This window comes from Crocodylus porosus, unplaced genomic scaffold (assembly GCF_001723895.1).
Source record: "Crocodylus porosus isolate Cpor-Errol unplaced genomic scaffold, CroPor_comp1, whole genome shotgun sequence".
Lineage (NCBI taxonomy): Eukaryota > Metazoa > Chordata > Crocodylia > Crocodylidae > Crocodylus > Crocodylus porosus.
Genome location: NW_017728906.1, coordinates 10,269,536 through 10,295,170, shown reverse-complemented (window position 1 = coordinate 10,295,170; position 25,635 = coordinate 10,269,536). Strand labels below are relative to the sequence as shown.

The 25,635-nt window shown below is 40.9% G+C and overlaps 1 protein-coding gene across 1 annotated transcript in view; it reads right to left on the bottom strand.

Moving 5' to 3' along the window:
* The window catches only part of EPHA6 (EPH receptor A6), a 948,424-nt gene that overhangs the window by 877,692 nt on the left and 45,097 nt on the right, over positions 1-25,635 (bottom strand). The window contains exon 2 of the mRNA XM_019528673.1: positions 10,127-10,191. Within this exon, the coding sequence (XP_019384218.1) occupies positions 10,127-10,191 (65 nt within the window). The remainder of the gene's footprint in view (positions 1-10,126; positions 10,192-25,635) is intronic.

Below are 25,635 nucleotides of genomic sequence, written 5' to 3'. Positions count from 1 at the left end.
CTGTGGATGCATGACAAGGTGCGGTTGGCCTTCCTGACTGCATCCCCACACTGCCGGCCCATGTTCATCTTGGCATCAGTGATGACTCCAAGATCCTTTTCTGCCTCTGCAGTGATGAGAAGGGAGTTCCACAGCCTGTAGGTACGGTGCTGGTTCTTCCTCCCCAGGTGTACCACCTTGCACTTGTCAGTGTTGAATTCCATCCTAGTCTTATCTGCCCACCCCTGTAACCTGTCTAGGTCTGATTGTAGCCTATTCCTTCCTTCTAGTGTACCCACATCCCCCCATATCTTAGTGTCAAATCTGACAGGACCTGTCTCTAATGAACCCGTGTTGGTTGCCCCTAAGCATAATCTCCCCTGCTGGACCCTTGAGGACATGTGCCAGGATAATTCTCTCAAAAAGCTTACACAGGATCGAGGTAAAAGTAACTGGCCTTTAGTTCCCCGTGTCCTCCTTCCTCCCTTTTTTGAAGATGGGAACTACACTGGCCCTCTTCCAGTCCTCTGGCACCACACCAGAGCACCATGAGTGCTTGTAAAGCTGTGCCAGGGGTCTTGCAATGACCTCAGCTAATTCCCTCAGCACCCTGGGGTGGAGATCGTCTGGACCAGCTAATTTAAATACATTCAGTCTCTCCAGAAGTTCCCTGACTAGATCCTCACTGACCCTTGGCCTAGGTGAGCCTCCTCTGGGACCCGAGGGGGGTCCAGTGGGGGGGCTGATCCAGTTCCTGCTCAAGAAAATGGAGGCAAAGAAGTCATTAAATAGGTTAGCTTTATCGTCTGGTGTGACATCCAAATTTCCTAGCGTGTCTTGCCGGGGCCCGGTACCTTCTTTTTGCCCCCTATGTATTTAAAAAAGTACTTCCTGTTGTCTTTGATCCCGGTAGCTAGTCCCAGTTCCATCTCCACCTTGGCCTTCCTGACTGCCCCTCTGCATTTCCAAGCAACCACAGTCTAGTCCTCCCTGGTGATGGCCTCTCCTTTCCATTGGGTGTACACTTCTCTTTTAGCTAGGAGACATTCTTGGATGCTTTTGGTGAGCCATGGGGGCTTTTGCGCCCTCCTGCTCACTTTGATCCATGTCAGGTACCTCGCCACTTTAATCTGCGCTGCCACATTCCCCTTTCCCCCCTACCCCAGCCTGTCCCCTGATGCCTTCATTTCCATTTTCACTGACTGGCTTTCTTATGTGCATTGCATGCCAGCCTCTGGTTTCTTTACTATTCCTTCCATCCAGGAACAGTGCGCACACACAAAATGCAGGTGCTTCCTCAGCCCAATGAAGGTTTTTTCAACCCAAAAGCTTGCCAAGATATATGTCTCTAACTATTCAGTTTGTCTACTAAAAGATACCAGCTTAGATTGACCCAAAGAAACTTGTCTCCCAGTGCTATGTCCTTAGACAAACACCCCTAGCACCTGTCCCCTGTCAGCTGACGGGAAGGACGCGAGGCCCTGTGCACATCTAAGTCCCAGGGTTGGGGCTGGCAGGGAGAGTTCTATGGCAGCTGCTGTAGAAGAAGCTCCTGCAAAAAAGGAAAGAAAAGCTCTGTCACAGTTAGCCTGCCTGAGATGCTAGTGCTACTGTGCTGCAGTGCTTACCTGTTGTTAATTAAAGATGTGAACCAGACTGAGGCCATAGGGGAGAAGCAGGCCTCATTGGGACACACTACCATGTCATATAGAGACCCCAACACCAGTGAGGGTGCACCTTCACACACACATACACCCCCCCCCATGAGTTTTGTCATCAGCTTGAGATGCAGTTTCCCAGAAATCCCTCCACCTATCTCCTGGAAACTTGGCAGGCTTCATGTCCCCAGAAGGGGCTACCATCCCTGCTGTTTTCATCCAAATCTTCCCCCAAATGACAAAGATATAGGCAGTTTTGTGCTTCCTCATTATAGCCTATGGGGGAAATGTTGAAACAGCAAAACAGTTTTGATGAAACAAAATGGAACAGTGCTTCAAAATGAAATTTGAAACTAAACACTATCCCATTGAAATGGAAGTCAAAACAAAACAATGCTGTTTCACACAGCCCAGTGGATACCACAAGTATGGGAACTGGGAAACATATTCAAATCATTTCTATAACAACTTCAGGAACTACTTCCACTAATCCTGCACTCTCTATCCTAAGGAACTTTCTTTATGCTTGCATAAATTTACAAAAAAAAAAAAAAAAAGTGACCTGTGTAGACCCAACATATCCAACTTTAGTAACCCTCAGTGAAAAGCTATCAACACATTAATAGAACCTATTTCTCACTCAAATGGCATGTTTTCTGCCAGACACAAAAGACTTCAACAACAAAATCCAAAATATCAACCACCTTCCTAAAGTGGCTATACTTTCAACCATTGACTTTACACTAACATCAGTCCAAAATATGCCAAGCTCTCCAGGAGTCATCTGGGGGAAGAATTTTTAGAAAACCCACATTCTACCTGCATTGCATAGATAGCATCTTCATCATCTGGACTGAAAAATGGACTTCCTAACCAACTTCTACCACCTGCTTAACAATTATCACTCCTCAAGCAAATGTTCTAGAGAATACTCTTACACTAAAATCAACTTTCTAGATACCATGATTCACGCTTGGGATGGCATGTTATAAACTAAAATACACAAAACACTCATGGATTATCATACTTATGTGCGTAAAGCCAGCAATCATCCCAAGCACACAGAAAGGTGCAAGCTACAGTCAAACCCTCAGATACCACTGCATGTTTTCTGTGGGGGAGAAGGTTTGCAACACCCACCTTGCTAATCTGAGATGTGTTTTTATACAACAAGGATACTCCAGTAGGGAAATAAAACATATCTTTGAAAGAGTCACTCAAATACCCAGCAGAAACCTGTTACAATATAAAAAGACACCTTCCTGTGACTACACACCCATGGTGGTCACCTACCGCCCCACACTTGAACCAATCAGAAGAACCATCAAACCATTACAACCTATACTTAGAAAAGACACTCAACAAATATTACCAGCCCCTCCTATCCTGGCTTTTGAACAAACCCCTAACCTTAACCAACTCAACAGAAGGAAACTCCCCATTGTTCAACAGACATCAAATGGGATATAGCTTGGTCTTACAGATTGATGCAACAATTCTCCACTGCAAAGACAATCACCACCAGACACAATGAACCCATCAGAATCCACGGATCCTGCACATACCTTTCCCAAAATGAGGTCTATCTGATCCAGAACACCAAATACCTTGATAGTAATTATTTGGGTGGAATTAAACTGAAGTTATACATCAGAATAATTTCTCTTAGAAAAAAAATTAAGAGGACTGTGGCAGGGCACTTTCGCTTTAAGGGCAGAAAACAGTCAGCTGCTGGGTGCCTGATGAGGGCAGCCATTTTGGACCCCGGTATATAATCTGGGCTGCAGTTTGCTGCAGGAGAAAGGAGGTAACATCAGGCTGAGAGTCTGCTCTGGCATGGTCAGGAGATAAGGGCAGGGGCTATGGGGTGGAGGTGACCCCTTGTCCTAGGTAAGATGTATAACCCTGTCAGGGAAGGGTGGTGTGGGAGCCCCCAGAAAGTGCCAGGCCAGTTACCCCCCCAGTGAAAGGTGGATCTGAGTGCCTTATAACTCCAGTCCCACATCCCTAGTGGTGTTCTAATGAGCAGAGGGAGCCCTAAGGCAGAGCTCAAGCTGGAGGAAAGAACTGGGGCTGTGCCCAGGTGACAAGGGAAAGCCTGGGGGCACAAGTGAGACCCTGAGTGAGAGAGGCAACGAGTAGAGAGACCCTGAGTGAGAGGAGCAATGAGTAGAGAGACCCCGTGAGTGTGGGTGAGTGAGGAGGCCCACTGGGGGCATAGTGGCCCCGCAAGGGGCTAGAAGTGAGATAGACCTACAGTCATACAATCGCTCAGTCAATGCTCAGGTGATGGTAGCGGGAGACATACAACAGACTGTGACAGGGCTGACCAAGGAGAAGAGAGCTAAACCCAAAGCTGGGTGAGGCCAGGTAGGATGAGTGTGGCCCTGCAAGAGAGGGCAGGATGAAAGAGGCTGGGTGAGAGCCAGAGGAGTGAGTGGGACCCACTACCACTCCTCATGGTATGTGAGTGGCCCTCCAGGGCTGTAGAAAAGAGCTATAACTGTGTGCCCAGTTTCCTCCAGCCATAGGCCAGTGAAGTAACACACACAAAGTAACATGTCCAAGGCATGGGACCTGTGAAGGAGAGTTTGGAGCAGGTATTAGGCCCTTATCAGCAGGGTGAGTAATGGGTAGCCTCCCACCTTAGTAATAACTCTCATTATTTTTCCATCAAGGTGTGGCAGGAAAGTGAAGTGGACAGTTACCCCAGGAGTGGGCAGCCAGTGAAGACCTGATGAGGAGGCACCCTGTTACAAGGACAAGAGACATTGGGTAGGAGAGCATTTTTCTGAACTTACTATCCTTGTGCTCAAGGGAAATATACAAAACACCTTCAAAAGGCAAGCCTGGAAACAAAACAAAAATGCATAGGCTGGATGGACCTTGAAAATCAAAGACTGAATAGTGAAACTTTCCTTCTGGCATTGTAACAGGGCACTGACCCCTGGCCCTGTTATGGTCTGGAGTGCCCCTCTGGGCCCAGACACAGAAACTAACTTACCAAGGAATGTAGGACCAATTGTGTGGTGGAAAGAGATGATGCCCAGGGTGAACTTCTGGTATACATGCCCAGCACAGGGTGAAGTAGGCAAGTGGGATCCTAGAGTTGGCTCCCATTGGCCAAGGGAGGCCCAGCCATAAGGTCAAGTTGGGCTGGCCAGAAGGATAGATCCCTGGAGAAGGTCAGCATGAGACACAGAGCTTGTGCACACTCTGCAGAGGTGTGGGATTGACAAAAGGAACTGGGACATTAAGCATGAGCCAGACCCAGAGCAGTGTAAGGGGAGAATGAGTACCTCTATAAGAGAGGCAGCATGGGGATCCACAGTTGGGGTGAAGGAGCTACCACCACTGGCGAGTTCCAATAAACCTCAGGGTCCTCCCTAAGAATGATGAACTGGGTTAATTGATAGGGAAGCTCTGAAGTGAGTGGTCTTACTCTCAATGAGTTAAAGGACGAATGGAGTCAAACAGACTTCAATCAATCCATGAATTAATTACAACAAAGAAATTAATTACAATGAAGGCTGAGAATCTGGTTCACAGACCAGACAGTCCAGGGATAAAAATGTATAGGAACTGATTAATTAAAGAGTCAATGGATGTATTAATGGGACACTGTGCGAGTTGAGGCAATAGAAGAATGCTTGACAAGACACAAGGAAATTTGTTAATTGATGGAATATAAATAATGGTGTTAAACCTTATAGTGGATGGGCCGTAAATATGTATGAATTAATGTAGAATGCTTACTAATGAATAGACCTGGAATAAGGACAGGATTGAGCATGGATTAACTTGTTAATTGATGGATGGGGGGAAACAAATCAACTGAATGCTGATACTTAGCCAGAGGCAAGGGGAAAATAAGGGCCTGTAATAGAAAGATACAGTGGTTACAAACTAATTGGGTAATGAAATAAAGACTTAGTGGGTGTTGTGAACCTATAAGGAATGGGTTATTATCCGTCACTCCTTGCAAGTAAGAGTCTAGAATAACTGGTCAACAATCAGTCATCATATCGCAGTTACTTGTTGGGTGAGGCCGAAAGGGAACACGGGCTTGTGTTTGCATAGGTGTGGTAAGGGCAGGGTGTACAGGAGCCAGAGCCCTGTGAAGAAAATCCTTGCTGCTATCCCTAACACTAAAGATAACTGGAAGATTTCACCTCCCTTTTTCTCTTTCTTTGCATTTTCAACATGAAGGAATTATGGGGAAGCATAAAGGAAGGCAACCTAAAGTGAAGAGGAATAGTGGCTGTGTCCCAGGGGTACAAACATGGGGGACACCTGAAGGAGAAACCCTGAAATCAGAGGATACTCACCCACTTTAGGAGTCAGGATGCCAGACAAGCAATGCCGACAGGAGAAAACTACGCAGTTCATCAGCCGTGCCTATATACAGCTGAAACCAGCAGGAGACGTCACTGACGATCGCCGGCCAGCTAGGATAAAAGCTGACACCAGCTGAGAGCAGAGGACAGCGGGAGAAGCAGCAGGATTTCCATGCCAGTGGCAGGCAGTGCCGGCAAGAAGGGGGAAGTCCCGATTGGACAGGGACACCTCAGGCACCAGCAGCTGCAACAAGCCTCCACGCTGGTCATGGGCAGTACCGGTGGTGTGTGGGAGGAAACCTCATTCAGGGAAGAGCAGGGGGAAACCCCGGAGACAGAAAAAGCTCCCTACACCGGGCACTCAAAGACTGGGTCAAGGGAGAAGAGTTGACCCAGAGAGAAATGGAGGAAGCGCAGCCAAGACAGAGAATGAAGAAGCGTTAGAGGACACGGCCAAGCACAGACTTCAGGGCAGGCAATATACCAAGGCAGTCCGGCCTGAGCTCTTTTTCTTTTACCAGCCTTGTGTTCCTTTTTGTGTGTCCTTCCATTCGTTGCCTTCTGGCCAGTGCATATTCTTCTTTTGCCATTTACCTTGTTTGTTGATTTATTTTTAATTTTTTGATAACCTGATGCCGAGGGGACCAAGCAACAGCCTAATCACAAGTGCCACTCACAAAAGCTAACAAGCAGCTGGCACTGAGTGGGAAAGACCTGGAGGACAGAGGAACATCCAACAAACGCGTAGTCCATGAAGGAGGCTAGAGAAGACCCAACACTTGAGAGCGTGCGATGGGTAAGGACCATCATGCCTGGAGAGCAACTCGCATCAAAATCAGGTGTCCCATCGGTGTCTGGCATATGGCAGGGGTGTAGGGGAGGTAAAGCCCCATGAATATCCATCAGAAGAAACAACCAATCTTGAGGGACTGCCAATGGAAGACCCCACCACTGAAGATGCATTCAAAGTTGTGGCAGGCAAGTTCTGGGGTCCTCCCCGGGGTGATCAGGGTCCCCATCTGAGGTTGTATGGAGCTTCCCTGTGCCTGTCACCAGGTGCATGTGCCAAGGCAGTGTGTGAACAAATATTCAAAGCAAGACAGGCACAGGCTAACCAGTCACTAGCAACTATGAGACTTTCACAGGCATACAATCTATCTATCTGATTGCTAGAAATCTTTCTGCACGCTGAAGGCGGTCATCACTCTCTTAAGTTTTGAAAGGTCTTACTCTTCCACTAATGAAACTGTCTCTTTTTCTGTTAAATTGTTTATCTGTCTATTACTGCTGGGAATGTCTTTCTCCAATTTCAGAACCTTACACACTGTTTTTAAATCAGTGCTGTGCTTTCTTCTCTCTTTAGACCTAATGAAAAATGCTTCACATTTGAAAGCTTGTGTAAGTATCTCAATCATGCTCTTGGTCCAATAAAATATATCACTCACAAAAACCTTTGTCTCAAACAATGTTCAATATTCTGGTAAAAAAGCCCAGAAGGGACCTTGTAGTTGCTAGAACTGGTTCTCTGCAATCACACTCCAGAGCATTAAAGAATCTTTTTATTAAGATTTAACAAGCTCCATTTTAGACCAGTTAGGTTTCTTACCACTACAACTGGAAGGCTTGGGAACTTTCTTGTTGGAAACCAACATGCTTAATAACCTTTTTCGGATTGCTAAACTATATGTATTCACAACTAGAGTATGCCTGAGACACTGGTATCCCTAAGTTTAAATAGTTTCTCCCTATCCCTCATGTGTATCCTTCTGGATTATTTATGAAATGCTATTATAGCCCACCTCAGAAAAGCTCTTTTAGCTTCTTCTACAATAGTCTCTCCATTTCCCTGACCATCTTAGTATTCTTTCCATCTGTTCCAGTTTGAATTCATTTTTCTTGAAAACAGGTGACCAGAAGGATATATAGTATTCCAGAGATCTCAACTGAGCTTAGAACTGACACATTAATACTTTTTTCTCTCTAGTAGAAAAGGAGAGATCCTAAAATTATTTTCTCTTTTCTCTCAGCTATGCCATGCTGGTGGCTCATAGCTAACCAACATCATCTCTCTTCCTGGCTCATTTTCAGCTGATGGGTTCTTAGTTTAAGGCAGAAGTTCTTGTAGTTAATCCACCATGCCTGACTTTGCACATTGTACTATTAAAATTTATACCATTTCTGTTACTCTAGTTCTGTTACTACAGTTCTTACTGTATTTTAGTCCTCCTCCATGTTGTCTTTTAATTAATTCTCTTAATTAATCAGAAAATTTCATTACTAAATTCCTATCTTCTTTCCAGCTTAACTAATTATCAATGTGACACTACATAAAATGCGTTCCTCAAACTCTAAGCATTTAGCAATTCTTTTTTTCCAAAGCATTTATCACATTTTTTACTGATATTCTTTTCAAAATTCCAACAAAGAGGTCACATTTTTAAAATAAGCATAATCACAAACATTTAGAGCTTGCTTGTACCTGAATTCTTTTCACTGACATAGACACTTCCAATTATTAAACTAAAAGAGTAAAGTCCATTCCTCTGGTAAAATCTCAGTGTGTTTTTAAAATGTACTATAAAATTGAGGGAAAAAAGACAATTTACATGAACAAAATTTTCTGACAACTGCATAAATCCTCTAGTTTCTTTCTACTTGTACTTTCAGTCTATAATTAGTGACAACCCAGAAGCTTCTTAGAATGTGGATAATAAATAATTCTTAAATAATTGTTTTATTTATTTGATTGGTATCAAAAGAAATTTATCTGATGCATCTGTCATCAGTATAGGTGTCAGAAATTGGTTTATTCATGATTTCCAAAAGAGGTTTCAGAATTTTTAGAATTCAGGCTATGTGAAATTGCGAAGCAAAAATACTGAAATATCTATTAAGAGACTGAAAATGCCTAAGAATTGAAAGACCTGGGAAATATTGAAAAATGTAATTGATAAATATGAAATCAACTGAGATTAAGAAATATCACATTGCTTGAAGTTTGTAATGACACAGATACTAAAGACATTTTATAAAATGGGTTAAAGTGCTGAAGATGGATAATTTTTATTTCCTTATCAGAATGTGAAGCAAGAATGAAAGAAAATGTTTTCAACAGCAGAAATATTTTCTGACCTACATTTGAAACTTATTTTAGAAATCAGCTGATTTCATGCATCACAGCCAGTGATTAAGAGATAATAATCAAATAGAAGAAAAAAACAAACGATACACAAAGCAAGAGCTAACTAAACTTACAGCCTGCCCAGGATACCTCACAAGCCAACTTATAAAGAAGAAATAAATACTCCAGTATACTGTATATTAATTACAACAAACTAAAAATGTCTTGGTTTTGCTGTTAAGTGTACCGGCCATCAGACAAGGAGAACACCACCTCTGAAATATAGCCACTGAAGAAGTACTTGTAGCTGTACTTCAATGAGAACATTCTCCTTCTCTCCTGTGGCATTACCATGGATTCTAACCCCTTGCAATACTCCAAGACCTTGTGCCTTATGAAGTACCCAGTGCTTCCTGTTGTGTTTATCTGTATAAACAGTATAGTAAAATGAACATTATCCAAGATACTAAACATCTGATGTATAATTACTGAAGGAAAAAAAAACCCCAATGTTTTCCATAAATAAAAATTTTCTAGAATTTCCCTCACTGTTTTCATTGTATTCAGTGGGCCTTCTGAATCTGAAAGTGTGCCATCAGAAAATGTAAATCCAAAAAGCCCACTTCAGTCATGTGAGTGCTGTTTCATGCGGCTATAACAAATGGTGGAATTTATTTTCCTATTAAATTTAGAGAAAATCTTATTCCTGTCACCTGTCCCTCATTTTAAACATTTTGGTACAGAAAATTTTTTTTTTACAACTGAATTAGGAATTTCAAACTATGGATTTAGATTACAAATCCTGATGGGCTCTTATCTATGAGAATACTATTGAGTGACTATACGTACACATTTACTCGCCATTCTTGGCACTCAGTATTATCTTAGATCAGGTCCAGACTTAGGTAAACGAAAATCTTTCCATTAGTGCTTTTTTTTGCCATATTTATCCATTTAGCTATAATAATCCACTCTACTGTTAAAAGTATCTGAGTGCTGAATACAAAAACAAAAAATACTTTGCGACTTACCCCATTTAAAGGATAGGTTTTCCATCCAAGCTCTCCAAGTGCAGCTGTAGTATCAAGCAATATAACTGGAAATAATAATAAAAAGGTTTATCTATTCAATTGTTTTAGATATGTGAAAACAGTTAATTTAAATATCAAGCTTATTAACTGGACTAATTTTATTTTCTATGACACCTGCTTAAATCCACTAAAGTCAATGGGACTGCTGGAGGATAAATAGTAGAATCTAGCCTTTTGCATTCACATTTCAAGTAGTAAATATCTCAGAGGACACCACTAGTTTCATGAATATTTAATCTTTTCTTTGATTTAAATTAAAATGGCAATACACTTTTAATGATTCCTAAATCAGCAAAATTAAAAAACATACCTGAATAGGTATAGTTCTGAACATTGCCTCCTTGAACTATTCCACACAACCTCCTCCCTTCCCACCTTCCTGCCTGGAAGTTAATTTAGATCCAACACTGAAAAAAGAAAAACAAACTAACTTCCTTATTTTAAACTTAAATGTTCTTGGGGGAAAATGCTAAGAAACATAAAAGTTCTTTATTTAGTATTTGTGCCATATACTCACGTTATTAAATGACTTCATAAGTATATAACACATGAAACTAGAAGTCTGACTTCTACCCTTGAAAATCTATTTGTAATATACGTGATCACAGACGTTCTTTCCTGAGATTCTATACTATTAACATAAATTTGGAGTTCTCATATATGTTCTTAATATGACAAGTAGGTTTCATAGAATAATATTAGCAAAATACATTTCGGTTTTGTTTGAGATGTAACAAAATTAAGCGTGATTATAACGATGCAGGTCAGAATGCTCTGATGCATTCTTCTTCATTACGTATACAAAAAAAAATTCAGAAAATGCAATACCTTTTAATATGCCAGATTGTAGCTATATGTACTACTGCCCTCTAATGGATTCTTTTATGTTTGACCTTGTGATCCCATGTTAAAAAGAATCAAATTAATTAGGATGTAAATTGAAAATTTATTATTGACTAGCACCAGTAATTCTATTTCTCAAGTTAAATGCATGTTAGGAAAGGGACTTAAGATGGCACTTTTTACGTAGTCAACATTTACTAAGGGTTGTGTCACACATTCAACTTAACACTTACTAAGGTGCAGTTAAAATGTGAGCAGACACAGGTTCAAGTAGTTTAACACATATTAAGTGTACGCATGAGTTGCAAAGCTGTTCCTTTTCAGGGGAGGGTTATCTCTTAATATATACTATCTTTAATAGGTCACTCTTCCAATGATTTGCAATTGTTGCAAGTGAATGTGTGACAAGGCCCCAGACATGGAAAACTTTGAATCAACCAGTTTAGTACTGTACATGAAATGATATAACAGCCCCCATTCATTCATTCTTCCTTTTTATAGTATTGCTTATCATCATCCTTGTCTCAAGCACATACCAGGTATTTAAGTAGTAAACTTTACAGCTACTTTCATGAAGTGAGGAATATAAGACTCAAAGAAACCTCTTTAGTTACTTCTTGAGTCTAATTCCCTGACATTACACATTCAGACATCACTTAATTTTTCTTAAATGGACCAAGCTTTGTTTTAAAACTAGTTCAGTTTCTGCACCTGCTATGTGTATTGGCTCTTTGACAACCTTACCCTCCAATAATAAGAAATATAAATTTCTAACTCATACATGACCCATTTTCAACCATTTGTTCTTGTGCTAACTTTGCCCTTCAGCTTAAATTTCTTTTCCCATCCCTGGTGTTTTACTGATAGAGAGCAATCATATCATTTCTGAGCCTTCAGTTTGCTAATCTGAAATAAGCCATTTAGTTTCCTTTTACAAGATCAGCTTTCCATTTCTCTGATCATCAAAGCAGCCCTTTTTTGCACTTGTTCCTGGTTGAATTAATTTAACCTCAACATGGGCAACCATAAATGTATACAGCATTCTAGATGAGATTTTAGAAGGCCACTGTACAATAACATTACTTTCCCCAATGTCTACTAGACACATCTTCTGATACATCATTGCATCACATCTGCCTTTTTCACAATATCACATTATAGTTGAACACAAAATAACTGTAGATCCCAAGGTGGCATTATTCTTTAACCCCAAATAAGGCCCATAGGCCAGATCAGGCATGCCAGCTGATTGGATCTGGCCCACAGGCACCCACCATTTTGTTGCATCAGGCACCACCAGCAGCCACCTCTGCTGCACTCTGCACAGGGCTGTTCCCACCTGGGACAGCATGTGTTATACTTCCTGCCTTCCCTGCTGGAGGGCACCTGCCTTGGCCAGCAGACATAGCTTCTGGACAGGGTTGATGTTGCTGCTGATGTCACCACCTAGGGAACTGCAGGGTTCTCCTCCTCCTGTCCTTGCTATCCTTGCTGGAGTGCTCTAGGCAGCAGGTATGAAGGGGAAGCTAAAGCACTGAGGGAAGTGGGGTAGGCTCTACTTGCAACTCACTTTGGTCCTGCTTGTGCATGGCTGGGCAGGGGAGTGCGTGGATGGAGAGGAGGGTCCATGAAGGAGCTCATCTGCTCACAAAGCCCAACCAGATGGGCACAAAACAGATAAGTGGGGGGAGCAGAAGCCAGTGTGGGCTTGGTGCAGTCCCACCAGGCAGCCATGTGGCATGGAAGCAGCAGGAGCAGCAAGCACAGGGATGTATGGGATGGAGACCAAGGGAGGTGGTGGCAACAGGCTCAGCTCCCTGCCCACCCTCCCTTCCCTTTCCTAGGGGGTTCTCTTGGTGCCTGCCAGCAGCAGCTGCTTCCTTGCCCTTTGCAGTGCACTGCAAGCCAGGCAGGCAGCACTGATCCCCTTCCCCCTCCTCTCACCTGAAGATGGGCTGGGCTCAGCCACATCACAAAAAGCGGGGGGGGAAGCTGGGTTTGGGAAGGAAGCCCCCCACACATGCACACCCAACCTACCCACACCCAACCACATACTCCACACATGTACTCACACCCCTCACATACCCAACACTGTCCCCCACACTGCAAACACACATCCCACCATACCCACATCCCACCAACACCCCCTCCTCACATGCACACTTCACCCTCTCATACCTACACACATACCCCACATCTCAGCCACACACCTCATCTCCCACCATACCCACACACACATCCAACAAGGTCCCACACATGCACCATACAAACCCTACCATACCCAGACACCCAGATCCCACAGCCCCCACATCTCAACCACACCCACACACCCATCCCCCCACACACTGCAAGCACCTCCCCCACCCCTCTACACACAATATACAAGCAACCCCCCCTCCTAAAAGGAGTACTTCCTGGGGCAAGGAGACAGACTTCTGGTGGGAAAGGTCAAGGTATAGGGCACCCAACTTCTTGTCATAAGATGGAAACCAGAGATGAGGCACCTGTCAAGGGGAAGGGCTATTGTTGTGGCCCTCGACACCTCACCAAAACTCATTAAGTGGCCCTCTAGACACCTGCTCTAACCAGTGCTAGAGGGGAATGACTGGCTGCAAGGCAATGGGTTTTTTTCCCCACATCCAAAGGACAAACAAACAGTTCTACATTATTCACATTCTCAAGCCTCATAACAAATGTCTTTATATTTTATCATATTTTTCATAATGTTTTATCCCACTTCCTTGGCTGTCCAAAGACAGTCCAAGTTGAAACACCACACAAACAGAATTTGATAAACTGAAATAATTTTTATCAACAACTTTCCAGTAAGGTACTCCAGAGGCAGACCCAGGTTCAGTATTAATAGCTAGTCAAACGTGTTTAGTAATTTGCCAAATTTCATTAAATTTTAAATAAATACTAAATATATGCACCCTGCCTCATTGGCCAAATTCATAAGGCTGGGTAAGTAAAGCAAAAAATAAAATTCAAACAATTCATTCAAAAGGTATGGATTTCTTAGTGTGGTAGCTTTCACTGGGCTAACTGCATAGTTGGGATGGAGCTAGACAAGCTTTTGAATGCAAGACATTCTTTATCAGGTCTTGCATTCAAAAGCTCGTCTAACTGTTGGCCCAGTGAAAGATACCACCCTAAGGAATCCTTGCTTCTTCCATAATTCCTGGACCATGATGGTTACAACATCATTCTAACACGACCACATTAAAAACGTACCCACCATCTCTAGAAAGCATACACCTGCCCTCAACCTGCTTGTATAACTGTCTTCCACAATAGCCAGAATTTTTTTGGTTCGAAAGTGTTCTGTTTCCCAAAGTCAAAATGGCCCCTTCCCAACTGAGCTTAGACACACACGCTTCATATGTAATAGTAAATCTATGGCTTAGGGCAGCATCATAAGGAAATGCTAGTTTGGTCATGTCCATTTCACAGGGAAGATGAAATTTTCAAGTGGCTACCAAAAAGAATATTTTAGTTGAATTAACAGCTTGCTCTTTTTCCTGAAGATTAACAGCCAGTGTAGGTCATGTGTAAGTGCATTTTATTGTATTTAAATTTTCAACAGAGAGACCAACAAATAGATACTTAATAGCTATAGCCCTGAATATATTTTATTTCCAGACTCACATAAAGATATGAGTATTATATACTTTGTTATAAAGATGGCTCAAAGTGAGTGAAATTTATACCCTCACATGAATAGCTATGATATGGACATGAGACCACTTAAGGCTTGTAGGAGCTAAACCATGATTTAATAGGTACTTTTTGGCCATTTCAAAAGGGACAAATCCTTCTCCAGGGAGCTCAGTGTAAAGTAAACAACAACGAGGAAAAAGGAAAAATCTTTTACTTTTGTCAAACTTGTGAGTTCTAACTAGTAATGTTTTGCGGGATTAAATAAAGCTGAAAGTGTGAAAAAAATAATTTTCTTAAAGAAAAAATAGATTTACTAGTATGATAGGGACCCAATGCTATATTATTCAGTTTAACTTCAGAGGAAAAACAAATACAACTTGATTGGAATGTGCGCTAATTTGATAGATTATACATTCACTTAAAAAAATACAGCAAACTAGGCAAAAATAGTCAACATATATTGTTTTATTAGTCCTGTACTCATTATAGTTCAAATGCATATCTTATTCAAACTTATAAAACAAAACCTAGCCTTCTTGAGTATCTTGACAGTGTATTCAACACTTGTCAATTATTTCCACACCTGGGTTCATGTTTACCTGAGTGTATTACAGCACCTTAGTTAAGGTTTTTAGCAAGAGCTAAACATCTGCAGGGTTGTGAAAGACAGAGAGACAGCAACATTTTAGACTATTAAAAAGTCAGGGTCATTAATACCTAGGGAGTGAAGAGAAATTAGCAGGAATAAAGTACATTATAATAAGCCATTAAAATCAGTTGACTCCCTCAGCTCTACTCCTCCCATGCAATTGGTTTTAAAGTTTGGGTGGAGCAGAAATTAAAGCAGAGTTCAGCAGCACCAGAGCAACCCCTGGATCTACCACTGACACCATCATCAATTCAATGTTTATGTTCAGTATTAGATCTACCAGAAAGAATTATCACAACCAAAATCTGCAGCAACTACCTTGTAATCCCTTATCTATTTATGACAAAGGAAACAGTGACACTTCAATTACATGACCCACAGACAGGACAAGATGGCCATTGGTCAATAAGCAAAATGTTATGCTAGGTATTATTCATGTACACTTCCCTCAAGCTATAACGAGCAAATAATTAATCATTAATAGAAGTATGTTGATTCTTCTGATACTTCATGACACTGAATACAGGTGACAATTTGGGCCCAAGTTAGTAAAAGCATAAAAATACAATATCCTCATTCAAAAAGAAAACTACAGTCTCTTTGACAAAATGAAGAAGGACCATATTTGCAAGTGACCTGTATCAAACCTTGCTTTAAGCAAAATTGAAATCAGCGACACATTTGTTCTCAAGATGCTCAATGTAAAGGCCTGCTTTCCTCTCCTAAATGAAATAACTTGGATTTGACTACTTAAGTTACAAAAAGATTCTCATTTTGTTTAGTGTCATGGTTCACATTTACATTGTGTCATTCTTAATTTTTTTCCAGTGATAATCAAAACCCTATGGCTTCTACCTGCCAAACTGAACAGTACTCCAGCATTAAAAGTTCCATGTTTATAATACCAAGGAGGAAAAAAATTGCCACAGTAACAGCACAGTCACCAATATTTAATGAGTCCACAGCTTACCACAATGGTTTCAGGATAGCAAAGTATTTCAGTCATCTAAATTCACAGATTCAATGGGCCAGAAGAGATCATTAGATTATCAACTCATCTCCTGTTTATGACAGGCCACTACATTTCACCCAGTTACCCCTACAGCATACCTTCCAGAAAGGCACACAACCTTGATCTAACAGCATCACTTAATGAAAATTCCTTGACTTCCACTAACATTTTCTTCCCATAAAAGCACTTATATACTAACTAATCTCTTTCTGAGAAACTAAACAGACTGAGCTCTTTAAAAATCTCAATGTAATGCAGTTTCTCCAGTTCTCAGATGCTGTTTGTGACTCTGCAGAAACCTCTCCACTTTTTAAACTTTTATCTTATTTTTGTAACACTGGAACTGTAAGCAGTATTCCAGAATCAGTCCCACCAATGCCATAAACACAGTTAAATAACCTCCCTATTCTTCTTCCCTTTGATTATACATCCTAGGATCACATAGCTCTTTTTGCCATAATGTCACAGTGTGAACCCAGGTTTAGTTGTTGGTTTCCTATAACTACTTGCCATGATGGCTCCCTCCCTCCCTTTTCTATACACCCTTCAACTTTCTTCCAGACAACGTTTATTTTGGCTATATTAGAATAGAACAGATGTGAGTCCTGGACACAAGAATGGTAGATGGACACAAGAATGGTAGATCTCCAAGATCACCAGTGTTGTTTCAGATTATGTTATTGGAACCGATTATATTTCATCACCACTGGAGACTTTGAGACAACTACAATATCCCATCCAATTCTGCAGTTACAAGTTTTTTCCCCTCTTGGGAGACACTGGATACCATCTACCATTCTTGTGTCCAGGACTCACTTCTGTTTACTCTTAATGTTCAGTCATTGCTTGCTTTCTAATGACTGAAGATCTTTTCTTGGTATCTATTTGCTTTTACTTATCAATACAACCAATCAGATGTACACCGAAGTAGCTTTATCTTCTGTTCCTCCAGATGCAGGTTCCTCAGTAATTGACTTGAGTATCTAATAACCATTTGATACACCTAGCTAAGTTAAAATAATGTTTTGTTTTTAATTCTGTTGGTTACACATCATTAGTCTGCTTCTTCAATTTGTCTCTACTTCCCATATTATTGGTCCTTTTCCTCAAGGCATCTGTGAAAAGTTTTAAATTTGGTTGTCCAAGAAACCACCATTTTCTTGGGTTTCATGCTTTACTGAAACGTCAAGCTTTCAGATCAAGGATCTTCCCTCCCTCCCCCGTCACCTTGCACTTCTTAAACCGAAGTCTTCCGCAAAAAAGAAAAATTACAGCACACAAGGCAAGCATAGCAATTGTTTATCCATACATACTAGCCCACTGCTTCTTAACTGGGTGTTGTAGTAACCCAGGGTTTTGTGAGAACCTGTTAATGGTGCTGCAATGTAAGCACTGCTGCCACCATAAGGTGTAATTGCCCCTTGTATAATGTAATGCAAGTGGGTTACACCTGGATTTGGATCCGTCATGCCTCCTGCAAATAGGGGCATATAGGACACTTATACCTGCCCTGTATACCTCTCTTTCCAAGGGACACCATACAGCAACAGACCAGGAAGGGCAAGAGAGTTTGCCTTCCTGCTACAGTGATTTCCTGATCTGGTTCTGCAGGAGGTACACACCACAAGTTCCTCCTGGCCACAACAGTGTGGCAGTGGGCTGAATATTATAATGTTCTAAGCAATTAATAACACATTAATTAGTAGGAGGAGTATATCTGCATTATAATATTCATAATATATTTCAATTATTTTAACAAGTTGCTGCTGAATTTTGAAGAGTTTTGACTAAGTCTAAAAGGGTTGGGAACCACTGCACTAGCCAATATCAAGACATACCTAAACAGAAAGTATATATAGCTTGGAAATTCAATCCAAACTTTTCTATTTGCTATTTTATTCAAGGACTGGCTTGGCAGCTGACTTCCCTACTAAACCTGGCTGTAAAAATAAATGTTTAAACTGCTTACCTAATGATAATTACTTAGAAGCTTTGTTAACTATTTAACTATCACATGTACTTGAATAGAAGATGACCCTAATTATGATTCCTCAATTATTAGATTTGATATATATGGAATATGTATACATTTCTTAAAATTTCCCAGGTATAGAATGTAATTATTGGAAATTACTGGAAATTTACCTTGAATTTATCCCCTTCCCACTGCTACAGCAGAGAAAATAAATTGGGGGTGGGTGAAGGAGTCAACTAGCCCCTTTGTTCTCTGCTTTCCCCCAACTTTTTTCCCTACCAGCCCCTTCCCCCTTTCCTTGAATAATAAAAGGACTGCCAGAACCATCACCCCCTGAACATGTAGAAGTGAGGGACAAATTTAAAAACAGTTAATTTGAAATTAAACATGGCTGTAGCAGTTTGAATATAGTACCACGCACTTAGTTTATTCAGAATTGAAGTATGTTACTTTTTTTGAAATTATTGCAAACTTTAGGACAAGTACTTCATAAACATACTGCTGAATAGCACTTTTGCACCTACTGATATGTACAGTAAAAGCTCTGTTCTGGCATCCCCTGGGAATGGGGGATGCCAGATAACAAAATGTGCCAGTTAACTGAGTAGCCCAGGCTGCCGCTTCTCCCACCGCACTTCCCACGGCATTACCACCCTTCCCGCAGGCCCTGTGGGCCCTGTGAGACAGGGAGGTGGGCCCCACACAAACTGTTATGCCCCTGGGCTGTGGGGGCTTGGCAGCACAGGCTGCTTTGCCCTGGACTGTGGGGGTTCAGAGAAACTGGAAGTGCCCATGGTGGGCACTTCTGGTTTCACTTTATTTTACAAGCCAGCATGCCAGTTAATTGAGCATGCCGGCTTCTAAGATGCTGGTTAACATAACTTTTACTGTAGTATAAACTGTATATGATATTAGTACAAAGACAAAAGCTCATGATTTACCATAATTCACTGGGCTGGGCCCCAGCAGAGTCAACAGCATTTCAAGCCATGGTGAATCCAGAGCTCAGCAGTTCTCAATATGTGTGTATACTCCAGATATCCCCATAAAGGATCCATGTTCTAGTTAGTTCCCATTCATGACTCGAACCAGATGTTCTTATTACAAGTCCTAGGATTCCCCAAAAAACTTATGTGCAAATGAGGTGCAGGGCAACCTGGTCTAGCTTCACATCATGGTGGGCAGGGCCACAGTAATCATATGGTGCAGGCTGATAAAGGGAGTGATAGAAGTATTCTGGGGGAGCCATTACTCCTGGTCCCCAGTGGTCACAGAAAAATTGATCATGATCCTCTTTTATATAAACCTTTTCTTGTATTTGAACTTATCAAACCCTCTTACAGTCTTCCCCCAATACCAGTTCTCCTAACCTTTCCTTGCACATTTTGTTTACAAAAACCTCAAACCATTTTGGTTGTTCTCCCTCTGGACTCTTTTCAAAATGGGTTCTTTTACTTTGAAAGAACATTGTTAAGAGATTCTTCAGGCCAAACTAGGCCCTCAGTCACACTTATATAATGCTAATAATTCCAGGTATAAAATATAGTAAATTCTGCTTAGCTCACTACGCCAAGAGAAATGTAAAAATGGCTAATTATCCAGTATTGACCAATAACCAGCAGTTTATCATCTGAGGGTGAGGAGGAGAGAAGGAATCAGAGCAAAGTCAAATTATCTAGAGTTTATTATAAGGAAATTTAAAGATAGTTTCTCAGCTTTAACTTCCTCCTGGTTTAATGCTGCTTTTCAAAGGGGCTATGCTGAGCTGTGAATATGTGACATTTAGATTCCTATCCCCTAAAATGACTGGAATATTGAGTAAAATCATCCCACTCCTTGCTAACTCAAGATTAAAAGGCACCAATGTTTTGATATGCAATTTGTACCTTTTTCATAATTACACAGACTGTAAGCGGGTCATTTACCCTGCTGCTTTAGACACACCAGATCCATTTTCAGGTTGTAGACCAAATTATTATTCACAAAAACAGTCTTACACCCAGAACAACACAAACCAAAACTCAGTCCTCTCCAGGTATTAGAAGGGCAATTTTAGCTCTGGGCTTCTCGGTACTTTCTTCCTAGAATACCTAACTCCGTCTCTGGCTCTCCTCTCACTAGCTGGACAGCACACACAGCTGGTCCCAACCTCCCATGCAGGCAAATTATCATCTGTGGATCCCCTGCAGCTGGGATGCAAGTGCTTGAGGTGCCCAGAACCTCCTACACAGAGCTTGTCTCAGCTTCCCTTCAATTATCTGCAACTCGCTTCCACCTTTCAATATAGTTATCCTATATACTACAAAAACTCCAGAAACCAGACACTGAAAGTAGTTTCCTTCTTAGTACTTCCGTTCAGCCATAATACATTAAGCATAAAGTCAGATATGGTCAGAAAGGACATAACTGTTGCAAAGTTAGTTTCCTCTCCACTCCCCTCCACCAACCTAAAAGTTTTTTTAGCCAAATGCCTAGTTGGATACATCTATTATTGAATAGACTGAACACTAAACAATGATAGAAGAAAAGATTAATCATATGCATTTTAAAATTGCTTATATTTTTGGCATTCATTATTTCAGGTGGGGTTTGGGCTTAGAGATTCAAAAAGCCTGAGACTGAATTGATTCAATCTTTGCAGGTTAGTCAAGGCTAGGCTAAATCAGTTTGAAACCCAGACAGACATCCCAGAAATTCAGGGACATGCCTGCAGTGGCTCAGGCTAGAAGCTGGGGGGTGCTAGAGCAGCTCTCCTCTTGCTGCCACAGGACAGAGCTGAGGTGGGCATGGCCAGGCCCCAACAGGATTATCCCCCAGCAGGATTATTCCTCCTCCTCTTTCTGAGCTGCTTAGCAGGGAGTGTTTAGCATCCTTAACGCAGTGTTTATCAACTCATTAAGAAAACAAAGCCTCTCTCCATTAATTAATGGAACTCTTCTTAAACATCTCTTCCAAGGAAGAATATTAAGCTACCTGTTGATTAGCTCCAAAAAGCCTGTCTGCCTCTGTCCTCTCCCACAGAATGGACTGCAGCCAGCACGTGGTCTGCTAGCAAATGCTGTTGTGTCTGTGTAAGGCAGAAGGCAATAATTTGTGCTTAGCAGGGAGAAGCCAGGCAGACTGGGTGCCTGCAAGTCTGTGCTGAGCCCCAGTCAAGGAGCAGAGGGGAGGGGCCAGCCCTGCTGTTGAGCAGAGAGCCCAGCTCAGCTCAGAGATTATGCTGGGATACTGGGGGTATCTGGTTTATTTTAAACCAGCAAGAGGGCTGGGACAGACATTGCATAAACTTGTTTGAGCCAAATCAATTAAGTCTGATATTAGATTCAACCAAGTTTATCTCAAACCAGTTTCAGCAATTTTCAAACCAGTTTATGTGCACCGAACATCTGTTCTGTTACAGATTTAAACTAGTTTTTGATCACTTAAACAGGCTGATGTGTAATGTCTGTCCCTACCCTTGGTCACTGGTATTTTTGTCTAAGAATGGAATTATTTTAAAATAGAGGATCAGATAGTGAATACCCTTCTCCACATACCATAACCATTTTGGCAGTGGAATATATGTACATGAATAGTCATTCAATAAATCACAACCTTTTGTATGAACAAAATCCAATTCTACAAATGTTTTCAAACAATGATATACAAATAAAGTTGAATCAAATGTTCATTCAGAGTTTAAAGAAATATTCAAAACATATTTTTACTATTGAACACCATTTGGTCTTTACATCTGCTTACAGATGTGGGAAAAAATCAAAAATCGGCACTTTAACCTCAGCGATCCCCCCATGCCAAGTGTAAAACATGCCCTGAAGAGACACTGCATTAGTTGGACCCAATTCACCCAATATCTGTGTAGCCCCACTTCAGCGGGGCTTTTTGGTACTGCTATCTAATATATGATTGAATTAGTTTTGGATAAAAGCACCAAAAACTCCCACTGAAGCACCTGACCTATACAGGTGCCGCAGAGCCGGGTCAAACTAATGCAGTGACTCTTCCAGTAAAATGCTGTTTCGTTTTGTTTTTTGAAGTGTGTCAGCACCTTACAATTCAAATACTACTCTTCATTTCATAGTACTTTACAATTTCTGTAAAAACATCCAAGTCCAAAGAAGGTCTTTAGAGACCCACGAGTTGTAGACTATTCTTTCATCAGCATCTTCTGATTTTTAAATCTCTGGAAATTATAGATTTTTCCAAGCCAAGTTACAAATGACTGCTCAATTTTACCACTGTAAAATTTTGATAGATGACCATAAAGGCCATTTCTCCTTGACCAAGTTTCTGGTTTGTCTGTTCTTCAGGAAAAAATAGATAGCAAGCCATATGTTCTGTTTGAATAATAAAAGGACTGTAGTTAGAATATAAAAATCATAAAGTTGGTAATTAAATTGAGTATGGCATATTCTGCTTTCAATATTTTGCCACTTCAGGTTTCCACCTTTTTTGAAAATGGAATCAGGACAATAGATTAAAAGATGTGGGGGCTTTGAGGATACAGGATACAAAAACCTTAATCAGTTTTAAGCCACTTTTGTATTTTATATGTTGCTTAATCATTTCAGCCTTTTTAAAATAGGTAGCAAATTCTGTATACTCACCAATCCTCTGATACAACAGTTATTTCTACACTATGACTCACAAACTATGACCTCGCCTTACTATTGACTATTTAAGGTACATCATCCCTGCACTGGCATAGAAATGAATAAGCTTCTGCAGTGTACAATCAGTTCCAGATATGGCTCTACCTGAAATACTACAAGTGCGTGAAATATCCACATATTAAGCATCTTGCAGTGGTTGATTTTAAGATAAAGGAAGATCAGGGAGAGAGAAGGCTAGGTTTATAGCTTTCAAAAAGGGACAAACCTTTAAGCCAGAAATATCCTCAATTTAAAAATGATGGGCAATGTTTTAAAGTCTGCTTTTCCCCAAATGTTATGTAACATGTAAGAGGCAGCACTCATTTCATGATATAAAATCAGTAGAATTGTACTAGACTGATCTGGCTGAGTATATTTAGCCCAGAAAAATATTTAAGTTAAGCTTGCTCCAGCTTTCTCCTTCCCAATACCCACATGTGAGGGCCTACTGTGAAATTCACTTCTCTACTTTACAGAAAAGTATATGAAGTATATGAATCATTTTTTTCCAGCTCTGAGACCTGGGACTCCAAAATTAACACTTTTACCAAGAAAATGCTTCATGTGATGGACTGATAAAGCTACCGTTACTGCGTTTAAAGTAGGTGTTTAGATCACTGGATTCACGTAACTGGATCCTACTCATTGTGAGACACTGACTCATTCTTTGATACCTTTCTCCAAAGCACTCAGGAGGTAGCACCAGTAGTCTCCATGCAACACCAATTGCATATATACTTCTCTCATTTTCAGCATTAAAATAAACTTTAAAACAAGTTTAAAATATAGTTATATAATACTCAACTCATACAAACTGTACAAAAAGAAAATAATTACATTATAAGTCTGAAAAGACAAACTCTTCCTAAAAAATGCAGTTTCAGTGTCATCTTTACACATGCATAGGGACCAAAGGAACTATGCATTATAAAAATGTACCTGCTATACATAAATCTTTGCTGATATTTGGACAGAAATTTTTCTTTCATGACAGAAAGACAAACTTAAGCCTATTGAGAGTAAGTTTGTATTTACTGTAAGTTTTACCATGGTGCAATTTTTTATGCAATTTATTATGCTAATTTTAAATATTAAGATACTGAACAAAAGTTAACATGGCATGCATTAAAATTATTACCATGTTTACTTGCATACTACACACACCTTTTCCCCAAAAATCAACCCTCTAAAAGTGTGGAAGCTGATTGTTTTCCAGAGTAGGTGAGTGAAGAGGCTATACCGCAAAATGGCTGCTGCTTCTCTCAGTGAACGAGCAGAATGGATTAACCATGGACTCGCACTGAATTGCAGTACCTTTTGGCTGAGCAGCCAGAAACTTTTGCCAATTTGGCACTGGCTGTGAAACGGTTAGCACTGGACTCCATCCCTCCAGGTTGTTTGCCGAGAGAAAAGTAGCAGCTATTTTGCAGCATAGTTTCTCCACAAAAATGCCAGCTCTAAGCTATGACTCTTGAAATATCTGTTTTCCCACCCTGACAGTTTGCTTTCCAAAAACAAGGCACATGTCTCATTTGGAGGCAGATCATATGCAAGAATATATGGTAAAGACCTTTCAGTCCACTGGCAAATATACTAAAAACAGTATTTTGGATGCAATCCCTCACACACTTTTCTGAACCAGATTCCCTGTGCTCATGTTAACCAAAAGGACCTAAACTAGTCAAGTTTATTGTCTGATATTTTTCAAACGATTGTCTGGCCTCCTTTTGCTTTCTAACAAATTCCCCATAATGCTTACAAAGATTGATAATGTATACCTAAAGGACCTGCATTCTACATTGCATATCTCTTATCCCAAGGCCAGCTCTCCCGGTGCTCTAGGAGGATATAAAATGGCATTAGTACCTATTACCTTTCCAACATATACGACTACAGAGATGTATAAAGTGTCCCTGCAAAAGGGTGATTTGTTCAGTTAAAGTAGTGGGGATCAGAGTCAGACAACCTTGTTCTATGATAGAATCCCTCTAAAGAAGCAAATATTACAGATGATAAATTAAATGAAGAATAGGGTAGCAACTAGTAATCACAAAGGCAGCTCCTGAGCATGATAAAACTCCACAGATTCTGGGGAAGAAAGAGGGTTAACAGCCATTGAGGCCACTGAAGGAGAACATCAAGGAGTTTCTCAAGTAAGTAGGCAACGCCCCCTGAGTAGGAACTAGAAGATCTTGAACAATGGCAGAGCCTCAGGAAGGAAGCCTGAGAAACCTATAATCAAGCGAGAAGGAATTGTCCTGGATAAGTGAAGACCTTTAGGAAAGACTCACTCAAGGCCTGGGGCAGCCATGAGAACAGCAAAAAGCCATATTTTGGAGGGAACTTGAAGCCTTTGAAGAAATTATGAATACCAAACAAGAAAAAAAAAAAGGGGGGATGGATCTGAAGGCCTAAATGAAACCACAACAGGGGAATAATTTGAATATTGTGCACTTCAAACACACAAGAAGCAGGAGAAAATTGAAGGACCTCATTTTGCTTTAAGGCAGCGGGAGTAGGGTTGCATATCATCCCAGAGCTGTCTGTCTCTAAAAGATCGGTCCAGGAACGCTTCCTAGATCTTCCACTGGATACATAAGAGGCCTCTGGGCTGATTAATAAACTGTATTTTCATTGTTACAGTAAGTGATTTGTTAT